Source organism: Triturus cristatus, chromosome 2_2 (genome assembly GCF_964204655.1).
Source record: "Triturus cristatus chromosome 2_2, aTriCri1.1, whole genome shotgun sequence".
Classification (NCBI taxonomy): Eukaryota; Metazoa; Chordata; class Amphibia; order Caudata; family Salamandridae; genus Triturus; species Triturus cristatus.
Genome location: NC_140582.1, coordinates 75,338,841 through 75,358,127, shown reverse-complemented (window position 1 = coordinate 75,358,127; position 19,287 = coordinate 75,338,841). Strand labels below are relative to the sequence as shown.

The window sequence follows — 19,287 nt, the reverse complement described above, 5'->3', positions numbered from 1 at the left end:
AAATTAGATAAGGCTGTTCGGTGTGGTGGAAGACGTAAACTTAAAGTTTACCCAATGGGAGGTGTAGTCCACCAGAACGAATATGAATCTCTTCTGTGGCCCCAGAATCTCCATAGGACCAACGATGTCCATGGCCAGTTTAGTCCACGGAATCATTGGCACACTGACAGGAGCCAACGGAGCTTTGTGGATAACTTTGCTTTTGTCGCTTCTCGCACAACTGACACACTCTTTAACTTTCAATTCTACCTTGGAATCCATTTTAGGGAACCAAAAACAGCTTCGCACCTTGTTTTTAGTGAGGCTCCTACCCAAATGTCCTTCATGGGCCAAATCTATAATCTTGTTCCTCAACCCCTCGGAACGATTTTGTCCCCTCGATGCACGCGACCAGACATGAAAGAAAGTTCAAATCTCACCTCCCAAAAGTCTCTAACCTGGTCGGGAACTTCCGAAATCTTCTCTGGCCACCCTTTGACAATGAGGTCTTTTAATATATCCATGTCCCTATCTTCCTTCATGCCCCTGTCCCATTCTACATCCGTTAGAGAGGGTAGATGTACTGACAAAATGGGAACATCTAATGCTTCCTCACATTGGGTATCTTTGAGTGGTAATCTTGATAGGCAATCCGCGATGACATTTTCTGGGCCTGGTAAGTACTCAACTCTGAAGCAGAAGTTTTCTAGACCTAAAACCCACTTGCTTATCCTGACATGTTTTGTGCATGTCTAGACGAAAACATGAAGGTTAGGGGTTTGTGGTCCGTATGAATAGTAAACTTTGTTCCCCATACATTTTTTTTTAAATGATGCACCGCCCAAAAGCAAGCCAACGCCTCCCTTTCAATGACGGAGTAGTTGCGTTCTGACTCACTCAAGGTACGGGATGCAAAAGCTATGACACTTTCTTCCCCTTCTCCTTTTTGGGATAACATAGCCCCCAATCCCTTGCTTGATGCATCCGTGGTTAAAATGGTTTTTCTTTTAGGATCAAACGACCCCAGTGCTGGTGAATCCAAAATGCGTTGTTTTATCACTTCAACCATTTCGCTGTGTTTCTTCTCCCAAACAACTGCAGTGCTTTTCTTTAGAAGGTCACGTAAACCAACACACAAATCAGCAAAATTCCTGACAAATTTGGACATGTATTCCACCAACCCAAGGAACGATTTTAGCTCCTCCTTGTTCGATGGATGCGGGGCATCCCTGACTACCTGAATTAAGCTGTGCTTGGGTCTAATCCCTTCTTTGGAGATAGTGTGCTCCAAATAGTCGACGGATGTGACCTTAATCTTACACTTGTCTAGCTGTACCGTTAACCCTGCATCAGATAGTCTCCGACACACTGTATTGAGTTAACATTATGTTCTTCCTCTGTCTCCCCATACATTAGAATGTCGTCCTGGAAACAGAGAGTGTTCTTAATACCCTTAAGCACTTGCTGCATTATTTTTTGAAAAACTGATGCCGCTGAGGCGAGCCCAAACGGCATCCTTACAAACATAAATGCCCCAAAAGGCGAAGTGAATGCCGTCAAAGGTCTCGACTCAGGATGCAGCTCCACCTGATGGTAGGCCATGGACAGATCGATTACTGAAAAAAAACAAGCCTTGCCCATGGTACTTATCATCTCATTTATATTGGGGAGAGGAAATCTCTCTACCCAAATATTTTCATTTAAGGAACGAAGGTCCACACATAGACGAATACCTTTACCATTACCCTTAGATACCAAAACCAAAGGCGCAAGCCATTCTGTTGCTTCAATGGGTTGTATGACTCCTATCTCACACAGATTATCCAACTCCATCTTAAGTGTCTCTCTAAGGTGGAAAGGTACTGACCGTGTTTTGTGAACCACGGGTTTGGCACCCTGTCTGATTTTAATTTTATGCTGGAAGTCACGTAACTTGCCCAGATTCTCAGTGAAGAGTTCAGGAAACGTAACCTGTAGGTCTTTCCCACTGTTGGATCTATCAACCATAATGACCTGGTTCTCCTTGTTGGGATCTAAAATAATTCCCAGCTCTCTCTGATTTTGCCATCCAAGAAGATTGGCACCACTCTCTACGATGTACACATTCCCCACCGTGGATCTTCCTCTGAAATCAATTTGGCTACTTAACATGCCAACCAGGGGAATTGGGTCTCTTGTGTATCCTTCTGGTGAGATATCAGGAGACTCTAATACTTCTCTACACCCACCCAGTGACTCCTCAAAATCATTTACATTTACTAACGTGAAAGGTGAACAAGAATCTGCAAAAACTTCAAGCGGTTTGCTATTGAACAGAACAACACACTTAGGATAGGTTTGTTTCCCACACACAGCGTTATTTCTTACTTGAAAAACATACTTCGCATGAGATTCCTCGCAAGTACTAACCACACTGACAGTGTTGCTTACCCCTTCTCTGCACACCCTTGCTAGATGCCCCCTCCTATTACATTTTTTACACAAGACACTTCGGGCTGTACACATTGCGTTATTCGCAAGATGGTTGCTACTGCCACATCTAAAACATTTTAAATTATGCATTTCCTTGTTAGATTTAGAGACTTGAACATCTTTATTGCTCCATTTGTCTTATAACTTAAGCACTTCACTACTCTGCTCCTCCACTTGTACTGATGCCACAACTTCATCTCTAACTTTCATCTCTTTTACACATTTCGCGGTATGTTCAATGGATTGAGCAATCGCCACTGCATCCTTCAAGGTAGGATTTTTTGCCAGAAGTTTTTCTTGTACCCTGCTATTGTTTGTACACCTAACTAATTGGTCTCGTATGAGTGAGTCATTTAGATCCCTAAACTCACATAGCTGTGTAAGACCCCTTAGAGCTGCAATGTAGTTACTGATCGACTCACACTTCCCTTGTAACTCTGCTGAAAACTTATGTTGTTCCAGAACTACATTGACCTTATCTCCAAAATGTGTTTCAAGTTTCATCAGTGTGACATCAAACACATCACACTCATCCTCATCTTCCATTTCAGGTTCCGGTAGAGTTTCGTATACTTTGCGCCCATGAACGCCCAAATTATGCAGAAGAATGTGCTGTTTCCGCAATGCTGAGAACTTTTCACCACCCATAGCAATTAAATATGATTCGAAAAGCTTAGCCCAATCTTTCCAGTGAATTTCTGGATCCCCACAGTCATTTAAAAAGGACGGGGGTTGACTCATGCCTGGCGTGCCCATCGTAAAATGACTTCGTAAAAGTTTCACCGTAAAAGGAAGCACTCTACAGAATAACCCACACTGCACAGGCGCAGAAATACGGAACCCTCCTAGGACTACCCCAGATAGCACACCGACATGTAACCAGTCTTCACGTGGAAGCCCCCGGATTTCACTCCTTAGAAAACTGCTAAACCACAGATTCGACTCAGATTCAATGGCCCAGAGTGTCCCCCAAAATATAAAATCTTACTTAGGGCTGCAGCAATTCTCGTAAATGCCCCCCAGCATGAATTGGTGACGTTGACTGTCTCCTTCACTGTAGCACCTGAATAGTAGAGTGAACACTCATATGTACACGCGATAACGCTCTGAGGCGGTTGAGATGCCAGGCTTTTCACAGGATTAACTCCGAGGTACACCTCCACAGAACCGCCCACAGCATTCGACGCAATCACTCCTATAATGAAGTTCACGGTTGACGGCCCACACACGGCTGGAGCGCCGGACTTCCAGGATGCACTAAGACCTTCCGCGTAGCAGCACGGCCCTCAGAAGCTGGCACGCCGGCCCCTCTGAGAGGAAATTACCTCACAGGACGTCCGCCGCCGTCTGAAACTCCGGACCTCAGCAGTGAAACTCTGACTGGGACAAGGCTGCGCACCCCAGACTCTCTTCCATCTGTGAAATTGACCTCGTCTGAAGCTCCGGACCTCTGCAGCTAGGCTCTGACTGGGACGTGGCTGCGCACTTCCACACTCCACCGTCAGGGATTACTCGACCTCGTCCGAAACTCCAGACCAAAGCAGGGAAGATCCGACTGCGCACTCTCCTCACTCCGCCGTCCTCCGAAATCAGCTGACTGGAACGTGGCTGATGTACACCCCACACTCCACATGAGCAAGGATGACTCCACTGACGCCGAACATCCGCACTTATTAGGATGTGAGTACAGGATCTCCTTCAAAAATCCGCAACTTCCTAGGAAGACAGTTCCAATGAGCCCCAAATTGCACCAGGCGCTTGCCTAGTAGAAAAGGAGTTGGCTCGCAGCACAGCACCGACAAGATGCGTGATAATCCGAGTATAGATTGAAGAGGAGGAAATTCCCAGAAGTGGTGTCACCATCCGTCCTCAGCCCGGAGAGAATACACAGAGGGGAGATGGCCAGCTGCCCCCTTCACAGCTCGTCGCCAGTGTTGAAGTTGAAAAGAAACTGCGACTCCAAAACAGGTAAGTCAAGAGTCTTTATTCTGACCATCCGCTCTCACAGCAATGACAACAGAAGCACCAACATTCTAAGTTGAACTCCCCTGGGTTATACCACTTGCAGGACAGGGGGGGGAAGTGGAACATACCAAAACAGGACAACTGTACTAAGATTGCAACATAAACGTTTTACAGGGTCCAGAATTTGATAGAATTTCAGTCAGTTTGTCGTGGGTGATGTAGCCCAATACCCTTGAAGGACTGTGTTAGAAAAATAGTGGGCCGATTCACAAGGAAAGTATTCAATCTATTCTACACCCATAGATTTACATCTATGTGTGAGTGTAGATTTAGTACTTTTGGAATTCATGGAAAACACCAGGAATCTGCACTGAAAGCTGCATGAGGCAGAGATTTCCATGTGGATTCCTTTTGAGTTCCAATTTCTGCTGTTTTTAGGCCTGAGTGAAGAACTACGCATGGGGTGAATAGTTCCCTGTGCTAAAATACAATTTTTTCCTCCATGAGGAAAATATATTGCTGTATCACACAAAAAGAAAGGGAAAGGGCACTGGTGGGCTCATGCATACCCTTACTTGCAGAACCAGTGCGGGACACCCTGGTTTTTGCTCCAAACCTATTGGGTCACGAGCAGAAAAGCTCCCTAATGTCTTATTGGCTACCTACTAAATACTAACTCCCAGAGCGAGGGCAATTCCAAGAATTGGACGAGGTGGGCTCACTCACGTAATGTGACATGCTTCATCATCTTCCACCTCATCCCACCCTGGTAAGATGGTACTACCAGGGCAGACTCAACCTCGGGGGGGGGGGGGGTGCTAGCCAGTGTGAGCTCTTGGAAATTATTTATTTTTTTCTTGATAAATTACTTAGATCCAGTTTCTTGGGTTAAAAAAGCCGCAGGATAAACCACAAAAGTATCCTTTATTGAGGTGGTATCCTAGGCGTGTTTAAAAACACCAAAAGGTATTATCAGAAGGCATATACTGGTATAATAACCTATATACGTCTCTGATTTGGTAATTTTTTTTCATGTCAACATGTTTCTGCCTGTAGTTAACCAAACCCTCTTAGGCATTCGTCAGGGCCAAATCTATACACCACACAAAAGTGGTATGGAGAGAGGACCTACCTCTCTAATGAAGTATTCAGGTTATTTAACATAAAGGAGACATAGAGGGATATAGCATGTAGAGACACATTATACAGGTGGTAGCAATTTGAAATTCATTGTGTAGCTCATAGTGATATCTATTCCATTATGAAAGCAAAACTGGGGACTGTGTGCTGACAGCCCCCCTGTAGCTTAAACATAAATTGTAAATATATTGCCTCATAGAAAAACCCCTTCTTCTACTTCCTACCCATGTTTGGGGATGATTCATGCCCCTTCCCACCATGGAAAGGGATTTATGCCAGCACACTGTGGTGGAGTAAAACCATGACTGTTTCTATGTTGGAAAAGGGAATGAGGAGTTTGTTTTCTACCGAAACGTCTAAGGCTAACAACATATTAGAATGCCCAAATCCTTATTACTTGACTGGGATTTTATGGACGCTGATACCTCCTTGAAGCCATTTGTGGTGGTGGAAATCTCCATACACTCCTGTCTAAGGGTGGAGGTGAAAGCTAATTGGCAGGTGGAGGCATTCTTGGACTTTTTCCCTGTGTCAAGGATTACACAACCTTACTTGTTTCGCTGTGTAGGGGAAACGTTCTTCATCAACTCGTCCGATGATGATTCTTCTCAAAGCCTGAGAGAAGTGACAGTAGCCTTACTATAAAATAGTCTGTCATGCCCTCTTCACTACTTGTTGGCCTACAAAAAAAAGAAATGACTGAGTCTGATTGACGCATCACTCTTGCAGAGGATAATCTTGGACCAATTCGATCTCTTACCAGGCAGGGTAATGCGCTTTTGACATTGCTTCCTCAGATGGGAGTGCAACCAAGTTCAGCTCAAATGCATTAGCCTTCAGTGCCCCTGTTAGACTGTTTTTATCTAAAATCATACCCTTTTCAGGCAGGTTTCCATCAATAATCAGCGCCTAAAACCTTAAGTGTAGGCAGAGTTGCTGGTGCTGGTGTCAAAACAACATATTGTCGTCAACGGATGGCTGTGTGGATTAGTCCATTTAACCCCTTGTGTGCCCCGCCCTTTCCCCGCCCTGTGCCGGGCGTTGAATTAGCGGGCGGGGTTCATGACGAGATAGTCTCGTCATGGGCACAGCGCAACCGCGGCCCATGACGAGACTATCTCGTCATGGGCACTCAAGGGGTTAAAGGAACACAGGGAGACGTAATGCAGTTACTGGTCTTGAAACTCTGGGTATGACACAATTTCATGCAGCTACGTAGTATGATCACAGGCACTGCTCTTCTTTACCAGTGCCTGAGGAAACTAATAAATAAACATTACTACTGTCATTTCTATTTTATTCAAGCAATCTTTAATTTCAAACGATCACTGAATTCATTCTAATGAACTTCTGAGCGAAAACATTGAGGTTTCCAAAAAAGATCTTATACTTGGTCTCATTCTAATGTTTTATAAGTAGCTCCTGTGTAGTACTTGGTGATTGTATTTGTACAAAACCTTGTAGAATTAACTTATACAATCGAAAATGTGAACATATCAGAAATAGATGAAGTAATAACTCGGTTTAGCAACTTTTTTTGTTGTTATTTGCCCTACTTGAAGAAATCTGTGTTTACATTGTTCCCTATCAAAGTCATAAATGTGAGAATTAAAATGACATCCAAGGTAGGATGACTTCAGTGAATACAATTCAGTTTCCCTCAATTTGTCCTGATACTTTAGTGGACTTTTATTGTGTGATCTGATCTGCTCATTAATGGCCACTTTGTTTTTTTTCTTCATTTTTCATTTTTATTTATTGAGAAGTTTGTACCGCTTATAACATGGGGTTTGATCGTATTAACATATGATACAAAGAAACTTTTAATTTGGCATTGTTACATGCATGATGAGGTGAAGCAAGATGAGTTTTAGAAGTGAGACACAAACATGAGAATTAAAACAAAAAGCAAAGAAAACATGGTATTACATTTATAAACACAACTACACTATTTGAGGTGGTATGAGGGGTGTAGATTTATTGACTTGGTTTTACAATGTTTTTAGAGCCATCCAATGTTCCAGACCGTGCCAGACCCTTACATGTATTTGTCAACAATATTTAGCTATCCCCACACTCTGTGTTTCTGCATAAATAGAAATTAGTCCTAATTAATATTTGGTTGGATATTGGTGCTCAGTGGCAGATCTATGTTTCTGTTTCCATACTAGGTCGTGAAATTATCTCATCAGCTATTACGTTTCGCATAAAAGAAGAAGGTGTGGCATATCCCTTAGAGCATGAGGACAGCGAGAGGACCGGAGACATTACAAGTAAGTAAATTGAACTACACTTGTTTGAAATTACATACTTCAAATGGCTCTTACCCTCACACCTAGGGAATAACATGATATATAGTCTTTTCTTTTTGAGTTAGATTTGTAGTGGTCAGTCTCCAAAACAAATCCATCTTACTTTGTTAGTCTGACATTCTTATGTCACTCATTAGAGTTACATTGTCCCCCAACAGTGTCATGTGTTCTCAGATGGAGCCTAGGTTTTGTTCTAGGTGTTTTTGTTTTAGGAACAGAGGAATAAATGTACACCATAACATTACTTTGGGGTGAGACACAACATAAAAAAAGTATGCAGTGGAAGTTCAAAATTGTGTTGTGATTTAAAAGTTTTCGTAGCTACATTATTCCCTAGAATTTATTGATTAATAAGATGAAGAAAGTAACGCCTTGCACATAGAAGGTGCCTAATTTGGATCCATCAGAATATGAATTACATGAATTGTTCATATGGACAGTGGAATAATAAGCCCCAGGGCAATACTTGCTCTAGAATTATAGTATATTTTAGCAGTAAATATTTACAAACAGTATAAAAATTTGTGCTGTAGAGTGTGGCTGGTGTAATATTTATGGTGTTTAAATGTGAATCCAGCATGGGTAAGTTCATACAGTAGTGCCACACATAATACATGCAGGTAAGTTTGGCTACTTTTATACAATGATCTGAAATACAACCTGTCTTATTAAAAACATTTGTAAACAACAAAGTGATGGAAAGGAATGTCTGTGTTAATCTCAGACTCTTGTGATTGCATTTCAGTACATCAATGAGGGGAAACAGTTTAAGGACAAAGACCATGGTGATGACTCACAGTTCGAGGAATACCCGGGGCACTGTAGTTGAAACACTAAACAGGGAGAATGCTGAAGCAAGAGTGTACATGGATATTACAGAGGAGTGTTCACAGGGGCATAGCTTCAGGGGGCCTGGGGTATCACACCCTCCAAATAAACGCATTACTGTTGATCATTGGATTCTGGAACTCTATATTTGGTGTGTCAGCATCAGTGTTGAGTTTCCCCTGGGCCCATCATGGAAGTGACTTTTGTCCCTTTAAACCTAGGAGGCACTAATTTAAAGGAGCCTCTCTCTCTGTCCCACATATTACATGGAGAATACTGCCTTTCTGTTACAGGCATTATCTTGCAATGCCTTTACCATGCATAATTTGCTATGCATTGCCTTTACAAAGAAATGCCTTTACCATACGCATACCTTTACCACGCTGCCTTTACGCAAGGCAAGTGTATTTAAGGTACATATGTATGTGTGTGTGTCTGTGTGTGTATATATATATACACACACACAGAAAAAAACAAAATCTGCAGGGACGTTATAGCGGGGCTCAGATTTCACTTGTACCAAACCAGTGAAGTTCAGCAGTTATAGTTACCTGAGCCTTAACTATAACTTACGCCCGCAATGTCATGAGTGATGTAATATGTGAGTTCTTGAGCAGTGCATTGCGGGGCGTAAGTTATAGTTATAGCTCAGTTAACTATAACTGCTAAATTCCACTGGTTTTGTATGAGTGAAATCTGAGCTTAAGTATAACGTCCCTGTAACCTTTGTTTTTTTTCAGTGAATTTTTCAGTTTAAATAAAAAATTCTATTAGCTAACTATAACGCTCCTATAACCTTTGTTCTTTTAAAGTGAATTTCGGTGTTTTTTTTAACTAGTAGTCGCGTTTGCAGACAGGTGAAGAAAGGGGACAGGCCCTCCGATCAGCTATCAGGAATCCTGCTATGTTGAACTTACTGGAGGTAACAGGAGGGCTTCTGGGTCAGGAAGAACCCTTAGCATCCAAGAGGACTACATTCCCAAACTAGCAATGCCCCAGGAGGCACGTTTGCTGAATGGTGGAGAGACGGGGCGTGGCCGCCAAACACCCCTCAGCCATTCTGCTGTATGGGACTTACTGCAGGTAACAGGAGGGCTTTTTGCCCCCAAGGACACTCTAGAGCCAAGCGGACTTAATCCCCCAACCAGCAGTACGCCAGGAGGCTTGTTTGCATAGTGGTGGAGAAAGGTGGCCTGGCCTCCGAAGTCCCCTAAGAAATCATGCTATGTTGGACTTACTGGAGGTAACAGGAGGGCTTGTTGGTCCCCAAGGACCCTCCAGAGTCAAAGTAAAGAAAGGGAGCATGGCCTCGGAGGGGTTCGGGACTAAAGTGGACTTCTTCCCCAACCAATATTGCACCAGGAAGCGCGTTTGCAGAGTGGTGGAGAAAGGGAGTGTGGCCACCAACAACTTCTCCGCAATCCCACTGTCTGGGACTTACTGGAGGTAACAGAAGGGGTTTCTGGCCCCCAAGAACCCTAAGCATTCCAGGGGACTTCATCCCACAACAAGCAGTGCCCCAAAAGGTGCGTTTGCAGAGTAGTGGAGAAAGGGGGCTAGGCCTCCGGCGACTAGCCGGTCTAGCATGTTTTTTTTTTACGGGTGGGGGGCCACTTGGCTGCCGTTCCCTGGGTTGGTTTGGACCCAGGGGACTGCCTCTCCCATCCCCCGGACCCAGGACTTTTTTCAATAAGGCCCTGTGATCCCACTCCCTGGGGACCCCATTCCTTAGGGCTCTGTCTTTTCTTTTTTATTTTATTTTATATCTTAAAGGGAGGGGGCCGAGTGCCCCCCCGGGCTGATTTCGTCCCCGGGGTCCCTATCCCCCAGCGCTCAGTCTTTTTTTTCATTTAAACAAAACAAAAAATAATAGGAGGGGGGACTGCATGACCCCCATCCCGGGCTGATTTTGGACGCGGGGACCCCAACCCCTCGGGGCTCGGCCTCTAGTGTGGGTGCCCTGGTCCCACCCTGGGCTCCCACTTGTCACTAATTGGAACCACGGGGGGCTGCAAGGCCCCCAGCGGTCCCTGCTGGCTCCCTACCTCCTGCGAGAGCCGGCATTGCTTTGACAGAGAGGGAGCTGCTAACATGCAGCTCCCTTTCTGTCAAAGCATTGGTGCTCTGCTTTGTGCATGTGAAAGCAAAATGCCCCCGCTTTCTCACAGACCAGCACAGTTTGCTATGGCTTGGTGGAAGCGGTAAAGCTCCCGCCATGCCATTGGAAACAGCTATGTCCCGGGGGTGAGCACTCTGGGACATAGGAGGAGCCGGCCCTGGTGGTGGTGGTCCCCAGGGCCATGTATAACTGCAGGAGGGGACCCCGCAGTCCCCCTCCTGTCTTTTTATTTTCCCTGGGCATGTGGTGGTCCCTGGTGCTTTACGAGTCTAAGCTGTTCATTGTGACTTCACTCCACAGTGATGGCTGAGTATAGTTCTGTTTTATGACACACTGACCAGTTTCCTTACACTTCTCTCCTTTGTGATGAATGAGTGTTGTAGTAGATTGCTATAAATTCATCTGTTCACTTAGACCTTTCTCTAGGGTGATGGCTCAGTGTAGTAGACATTTACAACAGACTGACCTCTCTACTTACCCCTTTCTCCAGGATGAAGAATAATTTTACTAGAGGTTTGCGACACAGTGGCTTTTGTGCTAAGACCTCTCTACTGGTTGTCTATTGCAGTGGTTTGTGTAAATCAGACATTTGCATTAAAATTTCTTTCCAGGTTTGCGAATGGTGTTGTTGTGATTATTAGTAGACTAGCTTATGCGAATAGACGTTTTATGTTAGTGATGTCATCAGTGATATCACTGACCATGTCATGAGTGATGTAATATGTAAGGTCATAGGCAGTGCATTGCGGGGGCGTGAGTTATAGTTAGCTGAGCTAACTATAACTGCTGGATTTCACTGGTTTTGTACGGGTGAAACCTGAGCCTAACTATAATGTCCCTGTAAGTTTTGTTTTTTCAATGATTTTCTTTGGTTATTTTTATTCCATTTCATGAACAATAACGTCCCTGTAACCTTAGTTTTTTGCAACTTATTTCTAAGGTTTTTTAAATGCTAATTTCTAATTTTAACATCCCTGTAACCTTTGTTTTTTGCAGTGAATTTCTATGTTTTTTTTAAGTAGTAGCCACGCTTGCAGAGTGTTGGAGAAAGGGGGCGGGCCTCTGACTAGCTCTCAGGAATTCCTCTGTGTAGGACGTACAGGAGGTACCAGGCGGGCTTCTTGACCCCCAAGGTCCCTTATGAGTAGAGTGGACTTCATCCCCCAACCAGTAGTGCGCCAGGAGGCTTGTTTGCAGAGTGGTGGAGAAAGGGGGCGTGGCCACGAAAACCTCTTAGCAATCCCGCTGTGTGGGACTTACTGGAGTAACAGGAGGGGTAGTTGGCCCCCAAGAACATCATTGGGGATCAACTACACCTCCTGTAACCTCCATAAGTCCCAAGCAGCAGGATTGCTGAGAGGTTGTTGGAAGCCATGCCCTCTTTCTCCACCACTCTACAAATGCGCCTCCTGGTGCACTACTCGTTCGGGGATGAAGTCTCCTTGGCTCTTGAGGGTCCTTGGAGCCAACTACCCCTCCTGTTAGCTCCTATAAGTCCGTCACAACAGGATGCTGAGAGGTTTTTGTAGCCACGCCCCTTTCTCCACAACTCTGCAAACGCACCTCCTGGCGCACTAGTGGTTAGGGGAAGAAGTCCACTTTAATTCTGAGGCCCTAATAAGTATTGTGGAATTAACTCCTCAATCAGCAGTGCGCCCGGAGGCCCATTTGCAGAGTGGTGGAGAAAGGGGGTGGGGCCTCCGGTGAATTGGTTTTTTTGAATTTCTTTTTTTCTATTTTTTAGGAAAGTGGGGTCACGTGGCCTCCCATCCCCGAGCTGTTTGGGGCCTGTAAACCCCATCCCTAGGGGCCCGGCCTTTGCAAGATTTAATAAAAAAAATATACTAAGGGGAAGGGGCTGCGCATGGCCTTTTCTTTTTTTAACATAAAAGTGTGGGGGCCGACCAGCCCCCCTACCGGGCCATTTTTGTTCTCAGGGACCCCAACCCCTAGGACCGTCCCCTTTTTAAAATTTTATTTTTTGTAAAAAAAGGGAGGGGGCCACGCAGTTCCCCTCCCGGGCCAAATGTGGCCCTAGGACCCCATCCTCCGGGGCCAGGCCTCTACTCTGGGTGCTCTGGTCCCACCAAGGACACCAACTCTTATCTGTTGGGGGCCGCCGGGGGAGCCTCAAGGCCTCCACGGTCCCTGCCAGCTGCCCCGGTTTGCGAGACCCGGCAATTCCGCTCGGCTTTCAGCAAGCTAGAGCATTTTTAATCGCCGCTTCTGCCAAGCCATAGCTAAACCCAATGTCCGATGCCTTGCTGGAGCCAACCTGGGGAGTGACGGTCTCCCGGGCTGTCTACGGTTCCACGAGTGGGGCCACGCAGCTCCCCTCTTTCAAGTATTAACTCCGGGGAGGTTGTGGTCCCCGTGGCCAGTGTTCCGCAACAGACCCCCTTAATTATTCTGTTTGTGCCACGGGAGGTGGTGGTCCCTGGGGCTGTGGGGACCGTGCGGGCCCTTGCATTCTATTAAGAATAGCCCCAGGTAGGTGGTGTTCCCCCTGGGCAGCGGGGATGCTGTACGGCCACCCCGCATTTTGAAAAAGGACAAGCCCTGGGGAGGAGGTAGTCCCCAGGCCATTTGGATGCCCTAAGAGGGGGGCCATGCAACCCCCCCCCCCCCCATTGATGTGACCTGGCCCACCTGTGGTCGAACTACTAAAGAAGCGCGGGAGACTGCGCTTCGTTTTAAAAAATAATTTAGGTGGGAGTTGCAAATCCAGAGCAATTCTTGCAGAAATGTTTTAAAAAAATGCTTTTTTGCCCCAGGAGGTCAGGGTGTTTCTATCCTCGCGCCTTTTCTTTAAAAAAAAATAATCTTTTTCTGTGACTTGGTTCAACCAAGTCACAAGATGGCTGCCTACACTTCCTGGTTTGAAGTGTTGTCAACCAATCATCAGATCTCAGCACGAGATCGGGAGGGGTCACGGATCCTCCGCGTCCTTATATATACAGTTGGAAATTCCCTTAAATAGCTCCCAAAACTACTGAATGGATTTACACCAAATGCCAAAAAGGCACAACCCTGAACCAACATCGACTTTCCTGACAAATTTGGGGTAATTCCGTTCAGTAGTTCGGGCTATAGCCAATGTCGAAAAAGTCCTATAGGAATTAACATGGAGAAAACACGCTTTTAAGCACCCCCTGATTCTCGGCCCCGCTTGACAGATCACCCAGTATCTTTCAAGACAGTAGCTGAAGTGACCGTCATATCAGTTTTGAACCTTTTGTGAAGATTCGTCAAACGGCGCCAAATTTATTGGCAAATGAAAAAACGTACACACAAATATATATATATTTTTGTTACCTACTGGCAGATGGCAGTATGTAGTTATATTTACAAACTAGTTTCCATAGGAAGAGTGTGTTTACATTTGCCAATAACACTCTTTATATATATATATATATATATATATATTACCTACTGGCGGTCGCCAGTAGGTAGTTATAGTTAGGACCTATTTTCTATAGGAAATCCGCAACATTCTATTCCCAATAAGTCTGGCACCGGTTGACGAATCTTCGCAAAATTTTCCAAACTTTTGCCCAGCTCCGGTCCGCTCCCATCCTGAAAGTTTCGTGGTGATTCGTCAAGCGGGGGCTGAGAAAAAAGGGGAGTCCCAAAACGCTTTTTCCCCATGCAATTTCCCATAGGACCTGTGGACGCAGCTACAGCCCGAACTGCTGAACGGAATGACACCAAATTTGACAGAAAGGTAGACCTTGGTTCAAAGTCGTGCCTTTTGCTTAAATGGTGTAAATCCGTTCAGTAGTTCCTGAGTAAATCAAAAGTAAAATCACATATATATCTGGGCGGAGCCTAACCACACATCTCATCGTGAGATCTGATTGGCTGTCAGCACTTCATCCAAGAAGTGTTGGCAGCCATCTTGGGACCAATATACCTGATAGCACCTCATTAAAAAGCATTGCAGTTAATAGAAGGTTTTAAGACTTTAGTTACATTATAAATCATTTGTTGATGGTACCATACTCATTTTAGGAATTGTGGTATGTTCTAAGGTGATTTTACCATGTGAAAAAGCCTTCTGCTGGGATATCATGAATCATGTTTGAGAGAAAACTATTTTCACATGCTTTTTCCACAGAGGTTTGGAAGGTGATCTATAAGCTAAATTGAGAGCATATTTTCTGTAAATTCACATTATCTTTCTTAGTCATGTGAGAATGAAGTCTGACATTCTCAGTAAAACATGTACATCCAACAAGGGCAGAGACTATCACTTGATTCCTTTGTGTTCTACTGCAGCTTCCCAGAGTGTTCCAAAGAACAACTAGAGCGCTAACACTCCTACTTATGATAAACGTATGGCACACCTGAAGCCATCTTGAATGGAATAAAGTGGTAACTCCTAAAACATTTAATTTAAAAAGGAACAAAATGAGGGGGTTCATTTTGCCATAGAATGTATGATTAGTGCTGCAGAAAGAAAAATTAGGGCACCCATTTTGACTTCTCAAATCCTCTTCCATTTCATTAAAAAATTCTGACATGCAGACTGAAACATGCACTTTGAATACCAGCAGCAGACTTCCCTGGTGAGCAGTAGCTTTACTACTGTGATCTAATGAGCAACCAGAGTGCTACCATTCAGAATTTATGGAAAATGTGTGACAGATCTGAATGCCTTCTTGATGGAATCAAAGTAAACAAGCATTGAAAATGCAATAGGTCTCGCCCTCGTTTAAGTTAAAGCAATTCTGTTTGTAATTAGGTGGCTTTTTAGCTTTGCTTGTATTAGAGTTTTTCAAACTTTCATGCACATACCATGCATATGTATGCATATATGTACATGTATATGTTTGCATGCATTTACATTTATATAGATATGCAGATTATATTCATATGTTTATATATGTATATATATATACATACATATATATAAATGCATATGCATATATATGTGCATATGTGTGCATGTACAGAGAGGTAGAGAGGTAGAGGTGTATAGGTAGAGGTGTAGAGGTAGAGAGGTAGAGTTAGAGAGGTAGAGAGTAGTAGAGAGAGAGGTAGAGAGTAGAGAGCGAGTAATAGAGAGTAGAGAGTGAGTAGTAGAGAGTAGTAGAGAAAGTATCAGATAGTGAGTAGTAGAGAGTAGTAGAGTGAGTAGTAGAGAGTGAGTAGTAGAGAGTGAGTAGTAGAGAGTAGTAGAGAGTGAGTAGTAGAGTGAGTAGTAGAGAGTAGTAGAGAGAGTAGTAGAGAGTGAGTAGTAGAGAGTAGTAGAGAGTGAGTAGCAGACAGAGGAGTATTAGAGAGTAGTAGAGAGTGAGTAGCAGAGTGAGTAGTAGAGAGTAGTAGAGAGAGAGTAGTAGAGAGTGAGTAGTAGAGAGTAGTAGAGAGAGTAGTAGAGAGTGAGTAGTAGAGAGTAGTAGACAGTGAGTAGTAGAGAGTAGTAGAGTAGTAGAGAGTGAGTAGTAGAGAGTAGTGGAGTAGTAGAGAGTGAGTAGTAGAGAGTAGTAGAGTGAGTACTAGCGAGTAGTAGAGAGTGAGTAGCAGAGAGCAAGTAGTAGAGAGTGTGTAGTAGAGAGAGAGTAGTAGAGAGTGAGTAGTAGAGAGTGAGAAGTAGAGATACTAGTAGTGTAGTAGAGAGTGAGTAGTAGAGAGTGAGTAGTAGAGTGAGTAGTAGAGAGTAGTTGAGAGCGAGTAGTAGAGAATGAGTAGTGGAGTGTGAGCAGTAGAGAGTAGTAGTGAGTGAGTAGTAGAGAGTGAGTAGTACAGAGTGAGTAGTAGAGAGTGAGTAGTAGAGAGTAGTAGAGTGAGTAGTAGAGTAGTAGAGAGTGAGTGGTATAGATTAGGCGAGAGTAGTAGAGTGAGTAGTAGAGAATAGTAGAGAGTGAGTATTAGAGCGAGTAGTAGAGAGTGAGTAGTAGCAGAGAGAGTAGTAGAGAGTAGTAGAGAGTGAGTAGTAGAGAGTATTAGAGAGCGAGTAGTAGAGTGAGTAGTGGAGAGTGAGTAGTGGAGAGTGAGTAGTAGAGAGCGTGTAGTAGAGAGTGAGTAGTAGAGAGTGAATAGTAGAGAGTGAGTAGTAGAGATAGAGTAGTAGAGAGGAGTAGAGTGAGTAGTAGAGAGTGAGTAGTAGAGAGTCGTAGAGAGAGAGTAGTAGAGAGTGAGTAGTAGAGAGAGAGTAGTAGAGAGGGAGTGGTAGAGTGCAGCAGAGAGTAGTAGAGTGAGTAGTAGAGAGTGAGTAGTAGAGAGTGAGTAGTAGAGAGTGAATAGTAGAGAGTAGTAGAGAGAGTAGTAGAGAGTGAGTAGTAGAGAGTAGTAGCGAGTGAGTAGTAGAGAGTAGTAGAGAGTGAGTAGTAGAGTAGTAGAGATTGAGTGGTAGAGAGTAGTAGAAAGTAGTAGAGTGAGTAGTAGAGAGTGAATAGTAGAGAGTAGTAGAGAGAGTAGTAGTAGACAGTGAGTAGTAGAGAGTAGTAGAGCGTGAGTAGTAGAGAGTGAGTAGTAGAGAGTAGTAGCAAGTGAGTAGTAGAGAGTGAGTAGTAGAGTAGTAGAGAGTGAGTAGTAGAGTAGTAGAGAGTGAGTAGTTGAGAGTGAGTAGTAGAGAGTAGTAGAGAGTGAGTAGTAGAGTGAGTAGTAGAGAGTAGTAGAGAGTGAGTAGTAGAGAGAGAGTAGTAGAGAGTGAGTAGTAGAGAGAGTAGTAGTAGACAGTGAGTAGTAGAGAGTAGTAGAGCGTGAGTAGTAGAGAGTAGTAGCAAGTGAGTAGTAGAGAGTGAGTAGTAGAGTAGTAGAGAGTGAGTAGCTGAGAGTGAGTAGTAGAGAGTAGTAGAGAGTGAGTAGTAGAGAGAGTAGTAGAGAGTCAGTAGTAGAGTAGTAGAGAGTAGTCAGTCAGTGTCAGTCAGTCAGTCAGTCAGTGTCAGTCAATCAGTGTCAGTCAGTCAGTGTCAGTCAATCAGTGTCAGTCAGTGTCAGTAAATCTTTGTCAGTCAGTGTCAATCAGTCAGTGTCAGTCAGTCAGTGTCAGCTAGAGCAGCTCTGCTGACCTGGTTCTCTGGCTCTAAAGCAGCTCTGCTAACCTGGTTCTCTCTCTCTAAAGCAGATCTGCTGACCTGGTTTCTCAGGCTCTACAGCAGGTCTGCTAACCTGGTTCTCTGGCTCTAAAGCAGCCCTGCTGACCTAGTTCATATGCTACAGAGCAGCTCTGCTGATCTAGTTCTCTGGCTCTACAACAGCTCTGCTAACCTGGTTCTCTGGCTCTAGAGCAGCTCTGCTGACCTGGTTCTATCCCTCTAAAGCAGCTCTACTGACCTGGTTTCTATGGCTCTGCAGCAGCTCTGCAGACCTGGTTCTCTGGCTCTAGAGCAGCTCTGTTGACCTGGTTCTTAGGCTCTAGAGCAGCTCTACTGACCTGGTTCTCTGGCTCTAAAGCAGCTCTGCTGACCTGGTTCTATGGCTCTAAAGCAGCCCTGCTGATTTGGTTCTCTGGCTCTAGAGTAGCTCTGCTGACCTGGTTCTCTGGCTCTAAAGCAGCTCTGCTAACCTGGTTCTTGGCTCTAAAGCAGCTCTGCTGACCTGGTTCTCTCCCTCTAAAGCAGCTCTACTGACCTGGTTTCTCTGGCTCTACAGCAGCTCTGCTGACCTGGTTCTCTGGCTCTAGAGCAGCTCTGCTGACCTAGTTCTTAGGCTCTAGAGCAGCTCTGCTGACCTGGTTCTCTGGCTCTACAGCAGCTCTGCTGACCTGGTTTCCTGCACTCATGATGTACGCACCCGACTTCGCGAAAATATATTTAAAAATAATATACGTTTATTATAAGTACAAATATATTATTTTGATGAATATCTTACATAATCTCTTGCCTTAATATGTATATTAAAGACACATACATATCATTTTGGAACATTAATTTTTTTTGCGGGAGTCGCGCACCCAGTGCGCCCCAGCACGTATATGATGTCACGCGGGTCCCGCAACCGCGCAAACATCTCGTACCGTAATGCGCATGTGTCGCAAATGCGCGGGAGCAGGAGTCGCAGACTGGTCGCATACCAATCGCGCATATCACGTGATATTAAATGTATATGATGTAACTGAAAAACACGCAGCCGTCGCACACCATACGCGGATCCTTCATGACTTTTCTAAAATGGCGGCTAGAATGCGCGCACCCACCGTGATGTGTACACTTTGAGTGCGCGACTCCGAAAAAAATTGGATTTTTTTTAAAGAAAATAATATAAATATATTACAATAAAAAATGAAAGCAAGAAAATTAATCAATATTTCAGTTTTAATTAAAAAAAAGAATTTGTTGCAATTTTCAGAAAAATATATAATGTTATTTAATGAATAAAATATTTATAAATAGACAGTTAAAAAACTGTAGAAAATCAGTACAAAAAATAGATATAACTACTATCACACTTAAAAATTAGCATTTAAAAAACCTTAGAAATTCACAGAAAAAAACATAGGTTTCAGGGGTGTTATAGTTAGCTGCCCAT

General features: G+C 44.1%; 1 protein-coding gene across 1 annotated transcript in view; it reads left to right on the top strand.

The window, feature by feature from the left end:
* Positions 1-19,287, top strand: part of LOC146861880 (uncharacterized) — a 108,179-nt gene that overhangs the window by 24,074 nt on the left and 64,818 nt on the right. Inside the window, exon 6 of the mRNA XM_085641051.1 lies at positions 7,728-7,829. Coding sequence (XP_085497177.1) covers positions 7,728-7,829 — 102 coding nt within the window. The remainder of the gene's footprint in view (positions 1-7,727; positions 7,830-19,287) is intronic.